This window comes from Pempheris klunzingeri, chromosome 2 (assembly GCF_042242105.1).
Source record: "Pempheris klunzingeri isolate RE-2024b chromosome 2, fPemKlu1.hap1, whole genome shotgun sequence".
NCBI classification, from domain to species: domain Eukaryota; kingdom Metazoa; phylum Chordata; class Actinopteri; order Acropomatiformes; family Pempheridae; genus Pempheris; species Pempheris klunzingeri.
In genome coordinates this window covers 6806761-6827830 of record NC_092013.1, presented here as the reverse complement: position 1 = coordinate 6827830, position 21070 = coordinate 6806761, and the positions used below count along the sequence as shown (strand labels likewise).

The 21070-nt window shown below is 44.1% G+C and overlaps 1 protein-coding gene across 1 annotated transcript in view; it reads left to right on the top strand.

Moving 5' to 3' along the window:
- Positions 1 to 21070, top strand: part of plxna1b (plexin A1b) — a 185363-nt gene that overhangs the window by 155294 nt on the left and 8999 nt on the right. The window contains exons 16-27 of the mRNA XM_070840141.1: positions 126 to 293; positions 3603 to 3696; positions 4748 to 4984; positions 6838 to 6981; positions 8193 to 8427; positions 11174 to 11316; positions 13252 to 13508; positions 16384 to 16450; positions 19138 to 19284; positions 19688 to 19847; positions 20211 to 20314; positions 20634 to 20730. Coding sequence (XP_070696242.1) covers positions 126 to 293; positions 3603 to 3696; positions 4748 to 4984; positions 6838 to 6981; positions 8193 to 8427; positions 11174 to 11316; positions 13252 to 13508; positions 16384 to 16450; positions 19138 to 19284; positions 19688 to 19847; positions 20211 to 20314; positions 20634 to 20730 — 1853 coding nt within the window. The remainder of the gene's footprint in view (positions 1 to 125; positions 294 to 3602; positions 3697 to 4747; positions 4985 to 6837; positions 6982 to 8192; positions 8428 to 11173; positions 11317 to 13251; positions 13509 to 16383; positions 16451 to 19137; positions 19285 to 19687; positions 19848 to 20210; positions 20315 to 20633; positions 20731 to 21070) is intronic.

Below are 21070 nucleotides of genomic sequence, written 5' to 3'. Positions count from 1 at the left end.
ATCTTCTGGTATGGGTCCTAGGAGCACACTTTTAAATAAACCATCCAGAAAACTTGCATTTAACATCTCTCTTTCTCTCTCTTCTTTCCATCCTCCATTACACACCTCATCCCTTTGTCTCCCAGGCGGAGCAACAAGGAGATAGTGTGTGTGACCCCGTCAGGACTGTCCCCAGGCACCACCCCGGTCATGGTGGACATTAACTCCGCTGAGCTGAGGAACCCAGAGGTGAAGTTTAACTACACAGACGATCCCACCATCCTCAAGATCGAGCCCGACTGGAGCATCGCCAGGTGAGAACACAATCGGAGCATTTCCTTCAGCTAGTCTGAGCGCAGCAACAATGAACCTTTTGTACGAGCGTTGCAAATTTTCTGTGTTGCGTAGAAGCTTACGGCGTTCTTACGAATAAGATGGCGTACATGCATACATCATAGGGCTTCAGACAGGCTACTCAGAGGAAAGGTTTGATAACTGGGTAATATTGGCATGAACTTGTGTTTTGTTTTTTTGTTTTTTTTTCCTACTCCACCACATAGCTGACTCAATCAGCTATCATCAGCAAGTCATATGATTAGTTCACCATCTATAATTTACATTAACAATGTTTGATCTACGATTCTGCTTGATGTGTAGAACATATACATGCATCAATACATTATTAAACCCTGGTGGTGGTTGTTCCATACATTAATGCCTTTTCTCAAGGAGTATAGCCAACTAAACTGAAATATGAACTCCATGTAAAAGGTGATAAATGTAATATTCTGCTAGCATACTCCCCGCCAGGGTCTCGGATAAAAAAAAACAACAACTAAACATCCTTCTCCATTTTTACACTCGTCTTGTTTTTCAAAGGTATATTATTTATTCTGTTTATCTGTGTTTCTAAAGTAAATCTTTGAGCGCGGGAACAGCAGTAAAGGAGGCTCCTGAAGCAGTGCACTACTAGTTGATGAGCTGCAGCAGAGATATATCTTTAAATATTACTTGACTTATTGAAATGAGACTACATAGCCACAGGAAGATTTCCTGTGCAAATACAAGCTGTGTTGTTGAGAAAAAAAAAAAGCTTGGAGCTTCCAAGTGCTAATGGGCTCGGTAGCATGACCTAGAAACTCCTATTCCTCAGCTCGGAAATGAAGCCAGCTCTCACACACACACACACACACACACACACACACACACACACACTGTTGACTGTTTACTTCAAAAGTATAGTTCCAGGAACGTGTCATATGTTTTCCGGAGGTTTTTACACTATGTGTTACGTTAAATTCTCAAATAAAAGCTTGTTTCCAAATATAACCAGAGGTATCGTCCAGATGAAAAGTAAAGATTGGTCAAAAAAACTAAATTACTTGCACAAGTTGAGTCATAGTCATGAGTAATAGTCACCTCTCTTCTGCTCTAAGACCAAGTTTAACAGACACAGTGTTCTCCTTCGGGTCCAACTTTGGTTGTGTGAAGTCACTTTTAAGTAACTCTTAACTTCCTGCAGATATTTCATATTAAAAGCCTATCACATTAAATTCTTCCACCAGACACACTGTCTGCTCAGACAGTGTAACAATCCACTATCATCGCAGGAGGTTGAGGTGAAAATGGGAGCCGCGTTAGAAACTCTGCAGAGAGACAACGTCTCTCATCATGCGAAAAAGGTGTGAGTGGATAAGAAGTCTCATTTGGAATGGGTTGAATGAAAGGTTGAAGGTAGGCGAGGGGAAATGGGAATGAAAGTGTTGGCTCCAGCCTTCGGGGGAAGTAACCTCGACACTCGACTTGCGTTTGGTGTTTCACACAACGCTCCCAGAGGAGGAGGTGCATGGTTCTCCAAGCCAATCACGCTTTTATTAACCAAGTGTTATTTTGTCGTTGTGCTTCCTTCAGTGATCTTTTTGCCAGGGCGATTTCAAACAGTGCTGAGTCTCCTCATCCAAAGCACAAATCTGGCAAGATTTAGATTTGTTCCCCTCCCTTCAGGAAGAGGCTCTCGGGCTAACAACACAGACACATTGCACTGCAGAGACTGCGAGACACTCCACCTTGTTTACACAGCGTAGTACAGTGTACACAGAACACCATATAGTGTATACCGTATGTGTGGAAAAGATTCTCATCTTCCCACAGACCTACCCCTGTGGAGAGCTGCCACATGTTGTTACGAAGCAGATTTTTTGAGATTTTGAGCTACTGCGTGTTCATAGCTTTATGTTCTGTTACTTCACTAACAAAGAGGTAATTCTATGTAAATCTCCGAAATTCCTTTGTGTGCTCAGTCGACACACCAGACTCTGTTCAGCATTTCAACATCTGTCGCCCTCCCTTAAGCCTCTCAAAAGCCCTATGCCCTCATTGGTCTCACTCGACTCTCGTCCGGCCCGCTCCTCAGCCCTAGGGTCCCTCCCAGGGCCACTTTCACCTTAAAGCCTGGGACTGGCCTCGCCTCACCTCCCTCCCTCAGATACCAGCTCCATCTGGCCTCAGCAAAACACAGCCAACTCCCTGGGTGTGGATGTTTTGTCTTGTTTGCCCTGTGCCCATGTATATTTACATTTTATGATGCTCTAATTCCACCATGGAATGGATGTAATGTTTATTTTACTAGATCGCAGCTACCACTGCTCAGACAAAGAGCAGAGCCTCTGAAATAGTCCATATTCTTGTGGAAGAGATTTCTTGAGAGGTTTTAGAACACGTCAACAGTGATTATTATGCTCTTTTTGTGTATTATTATCTAAATTAAACCTAGCAGTATACCAGACGGTGTATCATTTGTACAATGTGTTTTTTTTTTTTGTTCATTGGTGTCATTGGTGACTCACAGTGGCACTATGCTTCAAGCCTCACTGTAGCCCTCTCCAGATTTTGGCTTGTATGCTAACTTATTTAGTTGCTGTCAGAACAACTCCCATCAGATAAAGTTCAGCCTCTGAGGCCAGCAGAGGCTGTCGAGAAGGCAGTGTGGGGCAATAGGACTCTCACCCATATTACCCATGTCTCTGCTGGTCAGCATCGCAGAGACCTGAATAGGTCACAGGTGTAAAGGTTACAGAATGTGTCAGATCACTGACAGCGGTGCAGTCGCTGAGTGTATCTCATGCTGAAAATTACCACAGTGCAACTTTAATACAGTCTGAAAAAATCTCCCCTGGCTTTCGAGAGGTGCTGAGGAGAGGCCAAAAGCTTCGGCTCTCAGGAGTAACGCTACATATTCGCCTATTCTTCCCTCCAGCCTCGATATCAGTTTAAAGAAGCTTTTAACATTCATGCAAGGGCTTTAGCGTTTCTATCATTACCTGAAAATGGGCTTCCATGAATAAGCAGGCGAAAGGCTACAGCAGGAGCGAGCATTAATGGTAAATCGCTAACTGAAGAGCCCTTTTGGCTCCCACAGAGAACAGATTTATTAACATTTATCTGTACTGATAGGCCTGCTGAATAGAGTGTGTCCCTGCACCCAGAGAGAAAAGTGTACAGCAGGAGATGCATGCAACACATAAGTCCACGTAAAATTGTTTTTTTTTTTAACAGCACCAATGAATAATTGTGTTTATTTGATATTCTCTGCAATGAGTCTTGTTATCTTTTTTTTTTTTTAGTGGAGGAACCATGTTGACCATTACTGGAACCAATCTGGCCACCATCAAGGAGCCTAAAATGAGAGCCAAGTATGGAGCCGCCAAGTCAGAAAATGTAAGTGGTGGAATCCAGACACCCGCACACAGTTTTTATTGACATAACATAAAAAGCAGCAACTTGACTTGGCAAATGAGACGGAGTGAGACCAATATAGACACACAGGTGTGTCTGTGTCTCTCTCACTGACTCTGCTGTCTCCCTCTTTGTGGAAATACTGATTTTCAGACGATACACACCCTCCTGGGACACAGACACACACACCTGACCCGTCGGTCAACCAGCCAAGGGCCCATTTTCTGTTTGTTTTTGATGTTGAATTTCCTTTTAGCAGTTTAACCTTTGAAATGTCAACCAGCAATAAAGCGGCTCTGGCAAATCCCCCTCTCTTCACCTAGCACCACGGGGCTTAGCTAACCTTTCTCCCACTCCCCAATCTTAGCTGAAAGTAAAAATATCCTTTCTTTTTCCTTTGTCCCCCTCTCTGCAGTCATTTTTATTTGGCTTGGTTAATGTTCCCATTGACATGTGTGATTTTACACTCTCTTTGTGTGTGAGTGTTTTGAAATGTCACATATAGAACATAATGTAAGACATTAACAAGCTGTGAAACTATGCCACAGTCTCTTTAGCTGCGGTGTGTTATCATTAACAGCTACTGGCTGACCTCTCCAGTTTCTCTGTGTGTCATTACAGTCTAATTTGTTCTTCGGTGGCTGATTTAAGTGTCGAACCCCACAGGGGATTTCCAGATGATATCAACACTGATTACAACACTGATGTTATTAAGCCAGCCTCTTCCTCATTATGTCATTACAGAGACATTTAATCACTCATATCACATAACCCCGTTTCAGCCATCGCACGTATTGTTGATTATGTATCAGTTAACATGATCTTTTCCCTAAAAATATTCAAATGTACTGTTTCTTAATGTCTTCTCAATGCTGCAAACTGTCTAAACAAGGTAGAAAGGTTGTTAGATGGGAAATTAAATCACCTCAATAAACTTAATTTAACCGCTGAAAATCTTTTCTCTCCTGTTCTCATTCCCTCCCTCCCTCCCTTAATTTCACCCCCACTCCATGTGCATCCTCCCCTTCTCTAGAATTGCACGGTTGTCAACAACACCGTGATGGTGTGTCTGGCGCCCTCTGTGGCCAGATCTGACAAAGGCTTTTCGGAGGCGGGCAGCAGCCCTGATGAGATCGGCTTTGTCATGGATGACGTGCGCTCTTTGCTGGTGGTAAACGAGACTTTCAGCTACCACCCGGACCCCGTGTTCGAACCTCTGAGCCCCTCTGGCATGCTGGAGCTGAAGCCCAGCTCACCACTCATACTCAAGGTAAATTGCCTTGTGCTCTTAGCATTGATCTGTTTTGGCCTTGTCTTTACCTCGCGCTGCTTTACATCCATCATGTCCCTAGTTCTTCTCTTGACTTTTCTCTTTTTTCTCCCACCTTCTCTGCTCGAGCCTTCTTCCTGCATCTCTACCTTTCACCTCTTTTTTTTCTTCCCACTCATCTTTTCTGCCTTGTTTTTCACCCTTTCTCCCCTCTTGCATCACCTTTCTCATTTCATTTTGCTGCCTGCCCTCTCTTTTTCATGCGGTAAATCAGGTATTGGTGGGAATTAAAGGGTTCGTATGTCTGAATGAAGGATGTCGGGCTGCAGTTTTTGGTTTTGCGTCAAAGCTTTTTATTGAAGGTTATGCTGTAAAGGTGTGAAAGAAATGTCTCGAAACCCACCAGGACTTGAGGACAAAAGAAGGTTAACTATGTTTTAGCTGAAACAGGAGAAGAGCAGTAATAGCAGATAGTATCATCCCAAGTAATACTGAGTATTGTCTGCAATGTTAAAAGCTCTCTCACAAATAGTTATTTTAGAAAATACTACAGCGACCTCCCAGTCAGCATCTAACGCAACTGATAAGACGATGACAGGCATTTGAAATTATTTGCTGCAAACATTCTTGTACAGACACTTTATTCCCTCCTTCTTCTTCCTTTGAGAGTTTTGCTTTCAACACAGCTGTCTTTCAGATGTGCCTCAACCTTGAAAGATGTTATTTCTTCGCCTGCTGTCTCCAATGGGGTTTGTAGACCTTTAAGGAAAAAGAGTCACTTCTAAAACATCCCCTTTCAAATCAGGTGCAAAGGAAAGTAATGTTTATAAAGTGGACCCATGCGTCGCCATACCACCTGCTCAGATTTCTATCAGATAACTTCTGAAGAAAGACTTCATAGCCATGTTTACTCTAAGCCATAGAGGCGGTACGCATTTAAATCTAGAGAGCATTTATAAAGGTTTTGCCCCACCCACCCACGCTGTCTTTTTTCATTTCACCTCTCCCCTTGAACTTCAAAGCTTCAGGAGCGAGCGACAAAATTATCATGCAATTTCATGGAAAACTAAAGCCTTTTTTCTCTCGGCCAATCAGGGTGGAGTTTTAGAAATGAAGAATCACGCCTCTCTCCCCTGTAACTTTAAATATAATTCTATAATGAAAAGCTCTGATTGCCTCGACGTGCCCTGGGTGAAGAATTGCCGAAATAAGCAGCACAGAAACGGCATCCTATTAAATAATTGCGGAGAAATTAGACGTTCATCGAGATTTTCCAGAAATTAATACCTCACACTCTGCAGAGCATAGTGGGTTATAGTGAGGAGGGGAAGGTACAGTAGAGCTAGCGGAGGAGAAGGGGGATTTCTAATGAATTAATTTATTGTTCTGGATCAAAAAATTCAATCACTGATTGGGAAAATGGAATCCGTCAGTAGTGAGTTCTGTAACATGTTTCCTCCTCTGAACTGGAATTTATGGAGTTTATAAGTGTTCCTGAGGTACCGTTTACCAAAGGACAGCAAGGCAGGCACTGTTAGAATAAGAATCCATATTTTTGGTTTGGTCAGTGTCTATTAAAGGTGTTGTCTGGCAGCATTGAGCAGAAGCACTGTTGCTATGGTTACCTGCAGTTATAAGTACCTTGCACGCTGATTATAGCTGGGGCTGAACTGTTGACACCTGTCAGCCAATCAGAAACAAGTATTTTTTTCCGACAGCATAAGTCACAGTTGGAGCGAATCCTTTTGCATTTTTACTCCATCATTATTATTATTATTATTATGTTTGAGTGGATCACCTTAGACTCGGACTTTATGTAAGTAACCAAAGCGTGTGTGTGTGTGTCTTTCCAGGGCCGTAACCTAATTCCTTCAGCCCCAGGAAACTCTAAGCTGAACTACACGGTGCTGATCGGGGAGACGCCCTGCGTTCTCACCTTGTCTGAAAGCCAGCTGCTGTGTGAATGGCCCAACCTGACCGGAGAACACAAAGTCACTGTAAGTAAAACTTTAACACTTGTCTACATTCCTGTTTGCTGAATGTCTGCCCATTGTGCGATGTCTCTTCCCCATAATGTTAACTTGTTTTGTTACACACACACACAGTGCCATCCAGAGTGTGCCTCACAAAGCCTGAAAATGAGCATCATCCACCTCTAAGTTTTTTCTGTCTTAAGTACCTGTTATTTCATCATCCATCCTGATTTCTTTTCCCGCCACCTCTGGAGCGTTTGACTTTCACATTTCTTTCAGCCTCTCAGCCGGTCTTCATCTATACCTCCTGTTCTCTCTGCTGTTTCCGCTGTGCTATTCATCCTCCTTCTTTATGTCAATCCACTTCCTGCCTTTTCGTTCATTCATCTCATTCTTTCCTCCCCATCCATCAGACCTAAATCTCTTCAATTACGCTAGATTCCTCTTCCCCATTCATATAGCTGCACACACACACACACACACAAACCGCACACATCCCATCTCTTATACCGTTGGCGATGTTTGCGACTGTATTTATGTCTTAAAAGCTTTTGATTGGTCTCTTTTGGCTGGCATCCGCCTTGGGATTTGAACAGTATTGATACTGAATAGAACCCAAAAATGGCTAGTGGGCGTGAGAGGTCTGTGTCTATTTTTACCTCCTCCATTTGGTATTTTATAAACGTAAGCCAGTTGAAGATGGAATAAAAGGGAAAAAAAGAAAACCGGGTGGGACACATCCAGACATTTTTTTTCTTTTTCTTTGCGTGATCTGCAAGCCAGAACTGTTTTGACGTGATATGGTTGCAAGTCACATGGGTGTGCGACTGTACTTACTTGTGTGTGTGTTTCACCGGTTCCAAAGACGTCTCCAGGGCACAGATGTTGTTTCCCCCAACTCAGATATAAAGAGTTTTGGGGAGTTTTGGCCTGCGCTTGGCTCAACGCGGCACAGCTTGGCTTGCCAGTATAAAATCAATGTTAGATTTAGCATTCGCACCTTGCATGTTTTTTTTGTTTTTTTTTGTTATACTGGATTTATAGCGGTTGTGAGCAGGTATAGGTCTTAAGTTGTCACAACTGCAGCTCTTCTAGTTAAAATCATTTATAAAAAGTCAAAATAATGTTTCTATATAGCATCTGTATGATTTCCACATCATGCCTATCTCAGTACTTCTAAATCACCTGCTAAACAATAAGAGGATGTAACTTTTCTGGTTATGCCCGTCTACTAGGTGCGTGTAGGAGGCTTTGAATACTCACCGGGGACCTTGCAGATCTACTCAGACAGCCTGCTCACCCTGCCAGCCATCATCGGTATCGGAGGAGGTGGCGGCCTGCTCCTCCTGGTTATCATTGTGGTGCTGATTGCGTATAAGAGGAAGTCACGAGATGCTGACCGCACCCTCAAGCGGCTGCAACTACAGATGGACAACCTGGAGTCCAGGGTGGCCCTAGAGTGCAAGGAAGGTGAGTTTGGACAAAATGTGGTCTTGGACAAAAAAGTGTGTGAAGCCAGCCGCTCAATCCTCTAAAGTTACTTTCATAAAGCTTGTGTTTTCATTTCTCCCCACTTGATTCTCTTCATCTTTCTGCCCAAATAACTCCCATGTCCCCAAATAACTTTCTGTAAATCTCTCCCTCGCTACAGCTTACCTCTAAAGCTGCACAACTCCAATGCTATAGTCCTATCTATTTCTCCCTTTGCTTTCTCCTTCACTCTCTATTTGTCTCTCCCTCACACTGCCAACTGTCCCCCTGCTGTTAGGTGGCAGTGGTGTGTGCGTGTGTGTGTGTGTGTGTGTGCGTGTGTGTTTGTACGTGGGTGTTGTTGGTGTGTTTCCAGAGGAGTACTTTGATCTGAGCCAGCCACCAGATGTTGGCTCTTCACCCCATGAGAGAGCTGCCTGGCTGGCCTCACTACCATCCACACTGTGAGGGAGAGGGAGAGATGGAGGTTAGATATATAGAGGGCGCAGAGGTGGGAAAGTGAGGGATAGTAAGGAGGGCGGGGTTTGGCAACAACTGAAGCGGGGGGAGAGATAGAGCGGGGGACTTACACACCAGTACATTAGCATATATTCATTTGGCAGGAGACAGCAGGGATCCAGTGAGAGCCTACTGATGCTGTTACTGGTTTGTCTGGCAAGAGAGAGCGAAGCAGATGGGGTGAAAGAGAAGGAGAATACTGATAACCGTGATCATCAGACTACATTTGTTTTAGAGATCACTTCACTTGTTGCACTACTTTAGTAATCCTCAAATGTAACAATAGTATATGTGTACCGAAGTTACTAGTAGTGGTTTCCAAGGATGATCGGCAGACCGGGGGGGGGTCAGATCAAGGTGCCATAATGCTAATCCTGTGAAATTTGTGTGATGTTGACACACATCCCTAGCCACTGATTCATTAAGATGGCACAAAAGAAAATACGTTGGCTAGCATGAACACAATATCAGGCTGAATGAATAAAGTTAATTGAAATGGCGATATAGTCTGATTATCAGGTAATGGTAGACGCCCATGCCTTTTTAAATTCCTAAAACTGTTGTTACCTGTGTCAGTCATCTGCTCAAGGGGTGACTGTGTTTTTTTTTCTCCCAGTTGTGCACTTCACACCACTCCCACCGACACTGAAGTCTTCCTGTCCTGCTCTTTTGCAACTACTTGCAATCACACATGCACACAAACTCACTCAGCAGGTCAAACAATGATTGGCTGGGGTGTGTGGCGGTGAGTCCAGGTGCCCTGACCCTGTCTGTCCCCCGCTGTCACCACTGTCTGGAAGACGACAACAGGATGGATGGAAGCAGGGGGGCAGAGCGAGAGAGATAAATAAGGTGGACATCTTGTGAGAGGAGTAGGGGAGGGGAGGTGGGTGCTGATGAAGAGATGGATAGGCAGAATATGAGGCAGAAAAAACAGGAAGGGAAATGGATACAGTTGTACTAGAGAGAGATTTTCAAAATGGAGAGAGAGAAGGGAGTTATGATATGAGCAGGAGAGAAAGATAATGTTAGATAAAAATTTGGATGCAGAAGGAACTCCTGGTCAAGAGAGCAGCAAATAAAAGTGTAGGAGACAAGCAAAAATATTGACTTTAAAGATAGACGAAAGACAAGAAATGGAGAAAAGAGAGTTGCCAAGGTAGAGATAAAGAGGCGGATTAAAAATGCATAGAGAGATGGATGGCACTAGTGAGCCAACAAAAGAAAGATGGAGGGATGTAGCAGGGGAGAGGCGAACATAAGTGGAGAGAGGTGACCTCTGAGATGTCACTTTGATGGGAAGAAAGAGGGAGAAAAAGAGAGATAGGAAGAGAGGGATAGGGTGACACAAGCCATCTGTTAGTCTGGGCTTCGGTTGGTTATTTGTTTGGGTTGCGTATCCATGTGTTGGTGTATCTTGGATGATGAAATGATCTATATAGTTGTATATTTTCTCCTCAAGGGAGTTTTGTGTTTTATAAAACGGAACCGCGGCAGTACAGCAAAAGCATTAGCTGTATGCATCGTATGGGATGTGAGTGAGAGAATGGATTTGATCCCATTTGTTCCCTCTAGATGTGACTTGTGAAGCCACTGGAGTATATAGAATGGGGTCAAAACACACACTTGCTGGGAAAAGGAAATGTGTAAAAACATTGACACATGCACTCACATAAATCATCTGGGCACTAGGTTATATGTTCAGCTGTGGGGCAAGACAATAAGTGTGTGTGTGTGTGTGTGTGTGCGTGTGTTTGTGTGGCTGCTGGAGTCGAAACGTGTGAGGTAGCAGCGTGTAATGTGTGTGTACTCACAGGCTCATGCTCCTGTGTGCAATTCCATCCTGAACTCCCCTCCAGCCACTAAGTACCGCAGCACTTTCCTCTATCCTTCCCTCCATCTTTCCCTCTGCTCTCAGCACAGAATGATCACATAATGCTGCTTTTCACTGCTACTCCTCCACACGCCTCCACCTTTTCCTCAATGTCACCCATGTGGCCATTTTCTATTGTAAAACATTGTGTCTGAAAACTCTGGTCGACGGAGGCATGAACAGTCAAAGTCAAGATAATCACTGACTCTACAATTGATTTCAACTTTTTGCAGGTGTTTTAAGTTTGATTATTCTGCAGTGCGACCAGAGCTTTTCCAATTTTTCTTCTCTTTTGCGTATTCATTAATGTTTAGGGTCCTCATCTCTAAACACTTTCCCTTGTCCTTTTTGCAGCCTTTGCAGAGCTGCAGACCGACATCCACGAGCTCACTCAGGAACTGGATGGAGCAGGAATCCCCTTCCTGGACTACCGCACCTACGCCATGAGGGTCCTCTTTCCTGGGATAGAGGACCATCCTGTGCTCAAGGAGATGGAGGTACGGGTCAGTAGAGAGCGCTCCACACATGCACACACACAGACAAACACACACACCACATTTATGAAAGTAGTGCTGTCTGTCTTTCTTCGGATATGTAATTAGAAATGGAGTGTTTGAAGAAGAGATTTTGAAGCGAGGACTTTGGTGAATAATTGGCAGAAAAAAATAACCAAATTCATCAGCTGTCAGCAGAGTATTAAAAGGAATGCTTTTTGTTAGAGTTCAATAATCCCAGTAGAGATCCTTGTTTTGATCTGCAAGTTTTCTGGAATTCTTCACGTTTTTTTTCTTTTCCAAACTAAAGCTTGGAAGGGTTATTACTTCTAAAGTTTGTTTTAATTTGTTCTAGGGTTTAATCAGTATAGGATTTAGAAGGCTATAATTTAAACTAAACAGAATAAGATTTAGAAGGCTATGATTTAAACTAAACAGAATAGGATTTAGAAGGCTATGATTTAAACTAAACTCAAATATTTAAACTCCACACTGAGACCAAAACAAGTTCAAATCCAATGGCGATTTTGCAAAGTTTCTGTTAGATGAAGCAAAACTCTAGACGCAGACTGAATATGTCCACCAAACATCTCTCATCTTCAACAACTTTCTAAGTCAGAGAGGGTTAGCTGGAACTAGTAAAATTTACTTAAATGAGGCAAAACTCTCCGGTCAAGCTCCACTTTGATGTAATACAGTGAAGGGAAGGTTCTTTTTTGGGGAGTGAGCGATGCCTGAGCTCCACTAAGACTTGGTACAAATGATAGATTGCCTCTACAGGAGCAAGCCTTTTTGAGGCTCCTGGAAAAGCAATGTTCACACGTTCAATAAAACACTCTCCCCTCCACTGCTGCTCCTCTCTCAAGAGGGAACAGTCTATCATTCACATGAACCTCGGCTGTGTGGACACTGTAACGCAGCATGCACACGTAATTCCATCATTTCTCTGTATACATTTAACTCGCACACATACATCACATAGAAATGCGCACTTGGGCCTCGCTGACATGCATGTAAGGTGGCAGCTGCGGGGAAGGGTCTTTGAGACATTCAGTATCTGCTCGTGCTCTCAACTGTATTCCAAAGGGATAGTGTAGCGCGACATTGGATTTTCATTTGTATGGCCCAGGCAATCACAGGCCACAGTAGTGCGCTAGCAGGCAGATCAATTTCTTATTACAGCATGAAGCTCACATTCTCACTTCAAACCTCCGTTCCTCTCCCTCAGAGGGGGAGGCCTTCCCTTTGCTTTGAGAGGTAGAGAATCTGTGGACGGGGGAACAGTGAGGGATGGAGGGAGGTAAAGAGAGAGAGAGAGACAACTGGGAAAAGGGGAAAATAATAGGTCGTAAGGCGAATGCAAATCTTGAAAGCTTTGTTTTATGGCTGCACCTGGAAGCTGATGTTCCCTTTTCGTAGATAAATGTGTTGTAAGTGTATATGCGTGTGTGCACCTGTGGCTGTTTTGCCAATGCCCCTTAACCTGATATACCTCATTCTAACACATACACATTAATCCATTTCTCAACTATAACTCACAACCAATTATTTTCTCTACATCCTCCCCTTCATCCTGATCTCAACCTCTTTATCTGCCCCGGCGTCACTCTCCTCCATATCTCCCTACCTCCAATATTCTGCCTTATTTCCTTTCTTGCACCTTTTCTGTAATTCCTCCTTCCATTCGCCCTCTCTTTTACCTGCCCATCTAACTTTCCACCCCTCCTTTACACTCCATTCCTTTCTTTTCTTCCCCTTTCTCCTCTTCCCTTCCACCTAATTTCCTGCATCCTTTACACTACTTCCATGCTCTCCTTCCATCCATGCCTCCCTTTCATTTTACTCTTCCCCATGTCCAACCAATGGCTACTTTTCCTCCATTCATCACCCTTCTCTTCCTCTCCTCACCTGTCATCACCTCCGCCCCCTCTTCTTCAGGTCCCCGCTAACGTAGAGAAAGCCCTGACGTTGTTCGGCCAGCTGCTGACCAAAAAGCACTTCCTCCTGTCCTTCATCCGCACTTTGGAGGCGCAGCGGTCCTTCTCCATGCGAGACCGGGGCAACGTGGCCTCTCTCATCATGACGGCGCTGCAGGGGGAGATGGAGTACGCCACAGGCGTCCTCAAACAGCTCCTGTCTGACCTCATCGACAAAAACCTGGAGAGCAAGAATCACCCGAAGCTCTTACTTAGAAGGTATGAAAACGGGGAGGGAGGGATAAGGGTTGAGGGCAAAAAAACATGTCACACATGCACAGATAGTATCCCCACTGGGGGTTCAAGTTTAAGGTTACGTCCCTTTTGTTTATCATACTTCTCACTGATTTAGGGCGTCCTTGAGAAGAGGCTCCCCACTGAAAGTGTGCACCTTGACTATTTAGGTTGCGAAAAAATAAATATAACAAAAAAAGTTTTGTTTCGTGTTCCCTAATGTTCTTGCCCTCCTATTGTCATAGCAGTGTTAATGTACCTGCAAAACCAAGCAGATAGTTAGACTAATTGTGGTGCTAAAACAGGAAGAGAACAAAAGATGAAAATAGAAAATGATGCTCTGTCTGTTATGGAGCAGGAAGGCGGTGGACAGGGACTGTAGCTCTCGGCGGCGTATGTGACGTTACCTCGTCTCTATCTCTCAACTCTGTCCCTGTCAGAGAGGATTACACCCCTGAGCACACACACACTCCCAATGGTGCCGCAGTCAGACAGACTGCTCTCTCCTCTCCTCTCGCTCTCTCTCATACACAACGAGAAAGGTAGAAAGGGGAAAAGTACGAGGGATGTAAAGGGAGAGAGGAGGATTTCGAAGGGAGGGTGTGAGGGCAAGAGAGAGGTAAAGGGGAAAAGGGGAACATGAGGACCAGAGGAGGGGAAGAATATGAGGTGAAAGAGACGGAGGTAGCGAGAGAAAGGTGGACGGAGCAGGGGGAGGAAGGGAAATTGTGATTGACAGAAAGAGAGGGCAAAATGTCCAGAGGGAGACTTGGGCTGGAGGCATATTGATGGAAGGAGAAACATATGGGAGGGAGAAGAAGGAGAGGAATGGAAAGGCTGTAGGATGATAGAAAGGTGCAGTATGGTGAGAGAGTAGACAGAAAGAGGGAGAAATGGAAGGAAAAATGAGCCACTGCAGAGAGTCAGACAGGAAAAGATACACATATTTAAGGAAAGACACAATTAGAGAAATGGCCTGTCTCCAAATAAATTGGAATTAGACATTAAATGATAAAAAAAAAAGTTATGTTTTTTTTTCTCTCCTCCTTCTCCTCTGAGAAATATTTAATTAAAAATCTAATCAAATAAATTACTCTCAGCCAGTGTGCCTGTGTGAAGCCTTTTCCAATCCCCTCTTGGGGCGTATGGTCACAACACGCTGTCCCTGCTAACTACACTAGCCTCGGGAGCTGGCGTTAATAAGCTCAGCAATTATTACACATGGTTCACCCTGTTTTAGTCTTTTTCTTGCAATAGATAGACTTTTTTAGACATATACAGAGAAAAGCACAGGAGCAGGGCTTAATGATATTCTCCCATGTGGGTTTCCATCCCCTACGGTAAAATTATGCTCTAGCATTGGGTGCATTTGGTTTGATTTCTACATTATAGGTTCAGGCTCACTGTGTGTGGCCAGGAAAAGTTGCAACAACCTCCCTTTGTAGCACATGTTCAAAAACTTTGGAACGATGGGTGCAGGGACATCGTTTCCCTGAACGAGACGATGTTACAAGTTGCCGACTATAATGTCCTGACATGCCCAAAAGCATGTTCTGTCCAGGTGTATTCGCCTCCGTCGTCCTCCATCCCTCCGCTCCCTGTTGCCTCATCTTTCATCTGCAATACTTTGCTGACAGCCATGGAAAAAAAAAACTGCTCCACATACATCAAACAGCACTCAACAGTCAAATGGGGAGGCTTGCGGAAGCGTAGGAGTTCACGTCTCGTTCCTGCTACAGGCCTTCACTGGTTTCACTAGCATTGGCCTACTTTTCTTGTGTTTCCCTTTATTTTCTTTTACTACTCCTCATTTGTCGTGAAGAAAACCGAATTTCTGTGCAAAGTTGACATGAAATTATCTCTATCCTGCACTGCCATTTCTCAACAGAACGCACCTTTCTTCACCTTTTTGCACCTTTTGCCTTGCTAATGACAGAAAGACTAATATTTGCCAGAAGTGTGGGAATGTGGCCCAGTTAAACAACCCAGTAACCCAGCAGAAAAGTCCTGTTAGCTCTGATACTGTGATACCCCTATTCATCTAAGAGGAAACAGGGAATGGATAGTTAAGCAGTTGATGTTTCTCTCTAATGTGAAAAGGAAGGATGGTGGAAAGCGAGGACGTAATTCTGAGGACGATGATGGAGAGGGAGAAATAATCTATTTTTGCCCCCCCACACACAAACATACCCTTAGTGCCGGTCTCCCTTTCAGCTGTTTAACAAATTAGACACAATAAGTCCATAATTACAATGCCTTTTAAGTGTTCTGTTTCCCCTCACTGGTTGTTCACGTGTGTCTGCTCGAGAGCGTGCACGTGCAGAGGTCCCCCTCATTACACGGCAGGTTTGTGATTAACGGGAGAAGTTAGCGAATTATACTAATTGCTGTATTTTTAATGAAGATGAGTGGGTTTGTTTTAAGGGGGAAAAAATGCGAGGGTGGGTGGGGTGAAACAATGAAAGAAATTGAGGAGTTTGTTTTGCCAAGTTAATTCGTTTGCATGCACGGATGGGGTGAGTGAAGGGAGGCGAGGGAAAGGGGGCTCGCTTGTTGGAAGGCTAACCGCACGCCAACCGATAATGCTGTGTGTTCACTTTGATGTGCGAGCGTGTCTTAATGTGTTTATGTCAACAGATCGTAGCTCGGGGGCTGACTCCAAAATCTCTCAGTGTCTTAAAGTTTATGTGCTGGCTAGTGAGGTGATGGCAAAAAAAAATCTAATTTATATTTTCTTTCTCCTTCCCACTCTTATTTTCCATCCTTTGACCATCACTAATTTACTCCCTCTATTATTTCGCTCTCTCCCTCACCCTTCGACTCCACCTTTCTCTCTCCCTCCCCTTCATGTCTCTCCCAGAACGGAGTCAGTCGCCGAGAAGATGCTCACCAACTGGTTCACCTTCCTGCTTTACAAGTTCCTCAAGGTAAAATTGTCTGTCACACCACACACACATACACACACACACACAGACACACACAACCTTTGAAGCAATACTAATACTGCTGCTGTTTGAGAACAGAAAAATGCCTCACTAACACACACACATTCACAGCTGCAGCATTAGATAAGGCAGAGGCAGCAGGCTACCTATCCCTTACCTATGCCTTTCATGTGGTAAATTCTCCTTTCTCCAAATTGAGGAGTCTGCAGTCTGAAGCACTGTTCAGACACAGCTGGTCATGTTGTTGTGATCGCCATAGCCTGTCGCACTAACCTGTCCTCTCTTTGTGTCCCTCACTGGATTATTTGACAGCCAGGAAAGTGTGTGTGGCTGTACGCATGCCTGTGTGTTTGTATTCCCCTTCAGAGCTTTGGGGCTTAGCAAAAGAGGAAGCCAAAGATCTTACACAAATGCATTCTCTCATTTCTCTGTCCGTCTGTCCGTCTCTTTGCTGTATGTTTACTTTCTCTTTTTAAATTCCTCTTTCTCTGATATGGAATCAGAGAGAATTATTGAGGCTTAAAATGTGCTAAATTCTTGTTTTCACACACACATTTTCTACATTCAAACATAGCTGCAGCTAATCAGTTAGCAGCGGGGCCTTAAACCCCCGCCAGGACAGGCATTCTGGTGGACAGTGGACCAGCCAAGCCCCTGGGGGTCCCAGTTAGCATCTGTGTGTGTGAGTGTCAGTTTTGGGTGTCCATGATGTGTGTTTTGGCTCCAAATTCGAGACCGGACAGCCAGAGCTGGGTTCAGAGACAGGGGAATGGGTCAGCAGGGAAGCTGTTGGGGATCTTTTGTAACAGCTGTGTTTATGAACTTTAGACAAGACAAAACAACAGAGCGAACGACAGAGACAGGTGAAAGAATGTAGAAAAACAATTCTGAAGTGGTTATGGATGGGTAAGAGGAAGCGTTGGGGATGTGACAAAGGGTTGAAATTAAAAGGACTCAGGGAAAAATGTGTACTGAGGCAAAGACTTGCTGTACTAGCAGCAAGGTTGCCAACCTAGCTTTTATCTAACCTCTGCAATTCAGTGCCTCTCTTTTGCCTGAGTTTTTAGGGGTCATATAAAAGAAAGGCCTGGAACAATTTCAAGGTTCAGCCAGGTGTGAATAGAGATGGGTAAAGGTCAAGTAGTTGTTCAAAGAGAGGGAATAGATAAAGCTTTTACCAACCAAAGGGAACAGGAGTAAGAAAAAAATCCTTTTATCCATTACCCTACTCTAAGGGTTCACTTGTCCTCCTGTGCACTGGCTTGTTTGAGAGAGTTCAGAGCCACATGGTTACTCTATTTCTGCACCGGGAGTTCTGGGAGTTGTTTTGAGTGAAATTGCAGATGATTTTATGAATAAGAATAAGATATTCTATCATTAAATTGAATATGTAAGATGTGTTTTAATAGAGGCAACAAGTCAAAAACATGGCACAGCAAAGCTAAACACACATCAGACATTGGCGTTTCATAAACATGGAGCACTAGCATTGCTTTTCCACACTGGTGTCATCTGAAGGAGACAGAAGGGCTGAGGTGCAGCTGGTTCGTTGGCTGTTAGACAGAGAGGACATCAGCCGGTGTGCTGTGTTTTCTCCATAGGAAGCAGGCAGTGCTAGATTATCCCACAGAGTTCATCTGACAGCTCACCAACATGACTGACGTGTCGGTGCGTGAACGCGCCCAACTGTGGGACGGAGGGCAGGACTTGTAATACACCTCCTCTGCCTCAAGGCGCAAAGGCGCAAAACAGAATCATTGTGAAAACCAAGACAGTTTTTCCCAACCTTTTTGGCCATTTGAAATTAAGCAATATCTTCTTGTGCTGCACATCGCGAGCAGTTTAACCAAGACGTGATGGTCCCCTTTCAGACTGTTTCATTTTCATTGAGACCTGAAGATGTGAAACGATCCAGTATTTCACAATAAAAAACAATGGTGACAGAAGCGAAAATAAAATTCATCTCTGCACTTATATACAAATTGTAACAATCAGAATTAACCAAGAGGCCGTGTGAGCAGGCAGTGCTTAGTCGGCAGAGCAGCAGAACGAGTGAGAAAAAAGAACGGGAGCGAAAGAGAGACAGGGGCCCTACATCCCAGTGCTCGTTGCCTGGTTGACACGTCTCACACACCAAAGTGCTTCTCCAAGCGTTTTTCACCCCTCAGTCGTTAACCTTCTATTAACTCCTCCATCAATTGCCACTCACTCACGCTCACACTTTCTCTGGTTCCTCTCCTTCTTGCTCACTCACTTACTCTCTCTTTCTCGCACACGCACACACAAACGGTGATTTACAAAGTGTGTTTTTCTCAAAGAAAAGACACAGGGGAGCGGCTGGAGTGTGTGAGAGAGAAAAGTGGTGTGTGTTGTTCTCCGTCAGTTCTCGGCAAGCTGTTAGCCAGCACAGGCCATGGCCTCGTCCTTTACTCCTCTGCCTTTGCTTGACTTAAAGAAGATTAGAAATATAATTGGAGAGCTGCTCCGCAAGACTGTGCACTTTTTGCTGTTGTGTACTTTTTCCTAGCTAAAGTTTTTGCACAGTTGCATTCACAGTTTGCATTTTAACAGTGTGTCTGTCTCTCCTTCTGTTCTCTCTTCACCTATCCTCCTCTCACCTCTCGCTTCCACTCGTCTCCATCTCCTTCCACCACTTTCCCTGTTTTCAGGAGTGTGCTGGGGAGCCTCTCTTCATGCTGTACTGTGCCATGAAGCAGCAAATGGAAAAGGGACCAATAGACTCAATCACGGGAGAGGCCCGCTACTCCCTCAGCGAGGACAAACTCATCAGGCAGCAGATTGACTACAAGACTTTGGTCAGTATGCACACACACACACACTAGTGGACACAGACAGCTGGACAACACTTTACACTACGCACATATATGTGCTCAGTATTCTTGGAAAGCCTAACTTGCTAAATCAGGAATCATTTTGCAGTTTATGGCAACATTGACAATCTACAGGTTCACAAAATATCATGTGAGCTTGATGACATCAAATAGGTGGAAACCAACAGGACCTCTAATTCTGATTAAATACATTTATATAGAGCTGCATGTGCACTGTTCCGCAGTTGATTATCGACTCTAAACTGCTGTATGAAGTGTTGGTTTTCAGGTCAAAAATCATCACAGGGTCACGCTTCCTCACATCAGCGGTTAGCATTCCCAGTCTGCGCTGACCTGCTGGTCTAAATGTGAACTGCTCCCTCTGTAGACGCTGCACTGTGTGAACCCAGAGAATGAGAACGCTCCGGAGGTGACGGTGAAGAGCCTGAACTGTGACACGGTGACACAGGTGAAGGAGAAGCTGCTGGATGCTGTGTACAAGGGCACACCGTACTCACAGAGACCAAAGGCGTCTGATATGGACTTAGGTAAGGAGAAGCACATACACTCACTAAGTATACACTCCAAGCACAGGTGCAGTGATAAAGGAGATAAAGAGGGAATCATTTCAAGGGCTCTCTGAAGCAGAAGGGGTCCCTTCAGACAGGAGAGGTGATTCTGTACAAAAATAAATTCAAGTCAGGAGCTAAAAGTACTAAAATTATACTCTATACCAATTTTAATTTATTCAGTCTGTGAACTTTGCTGTCTGCTGTCTTTAGAAGCACCTTGACTTTTTGTTTGGAGAAGGAAATTTTGGGGACAAAATCCATGTCCCATTTCTCTTTTTATATACACAACCTTACCTGTGTCTCCTTTTGTGTGTGTGTGTGTGCGTCCACGTGTGACAGAATGGCGGCAGGGTAGGATGGCTCGCATCATCCTTCAGGACGAGGATGTCACCACTAAGATAGACAACGACTGGAAGAGACTCAACACCCTGGCTCACTACCAGGTACCAACATGAATCCTCACTGATATGTTTGCACTTTATTGTTGCTTTCGGATTTATTCAAGTAAAGCAGCTGGTGTTCATATTGGCACCGTTTTGGGCATATTTTAGCCTATTGAAAAATATGGCAGTTAATAAAATAAATAAGATAAAATAAAATGTACATCGTCTAAATACCACTTAAACTTTAGTCAGCTCTGGCAAAGTAGCAATTTGTAATATCAATTCTGTTTGAGCACAGTGACCGTCAGTGTGGTTGGACTATAATGTTGCTGCTAGACATTCTGTGCAATGATAACTGATCTTGAAAACCCCGTTTCAGGTGACAGATGGCTCAGTGATTGCACTGGTGCCTAAACAGAACTCAGCCTACAACATCTCCAACTCCTCCACATTCACCAAGTCCCTCAGCAGATACGGTACGAGGGAAGGTGTGTGTATGTGTGTTCTGCCTGTGTGTACGTCTGTGTGTACAAGCGTACGTGTATGTGCCCTCATTTCACAACACATGCAAATGCATTTCTAACAAGATACGAGTTGAAGCAAAATCCCTAAATTGCACTCGGATGTATTCTTTTCAGCCAGCCTCCCAATTTTGCAAAAAACTGTTTTCTGTCAATTCCCAGCGTAGACAGTCCCACAGAGGATGGCATGTATGACAGCTGTCAGCAGCACAGTTTGACATCAAGTAGAAGGCTGGTTTTGTGTCAGTGCCTAGTTGCTTACTGGCTGTCCAGCTCATTTACTGACAAGATTTTT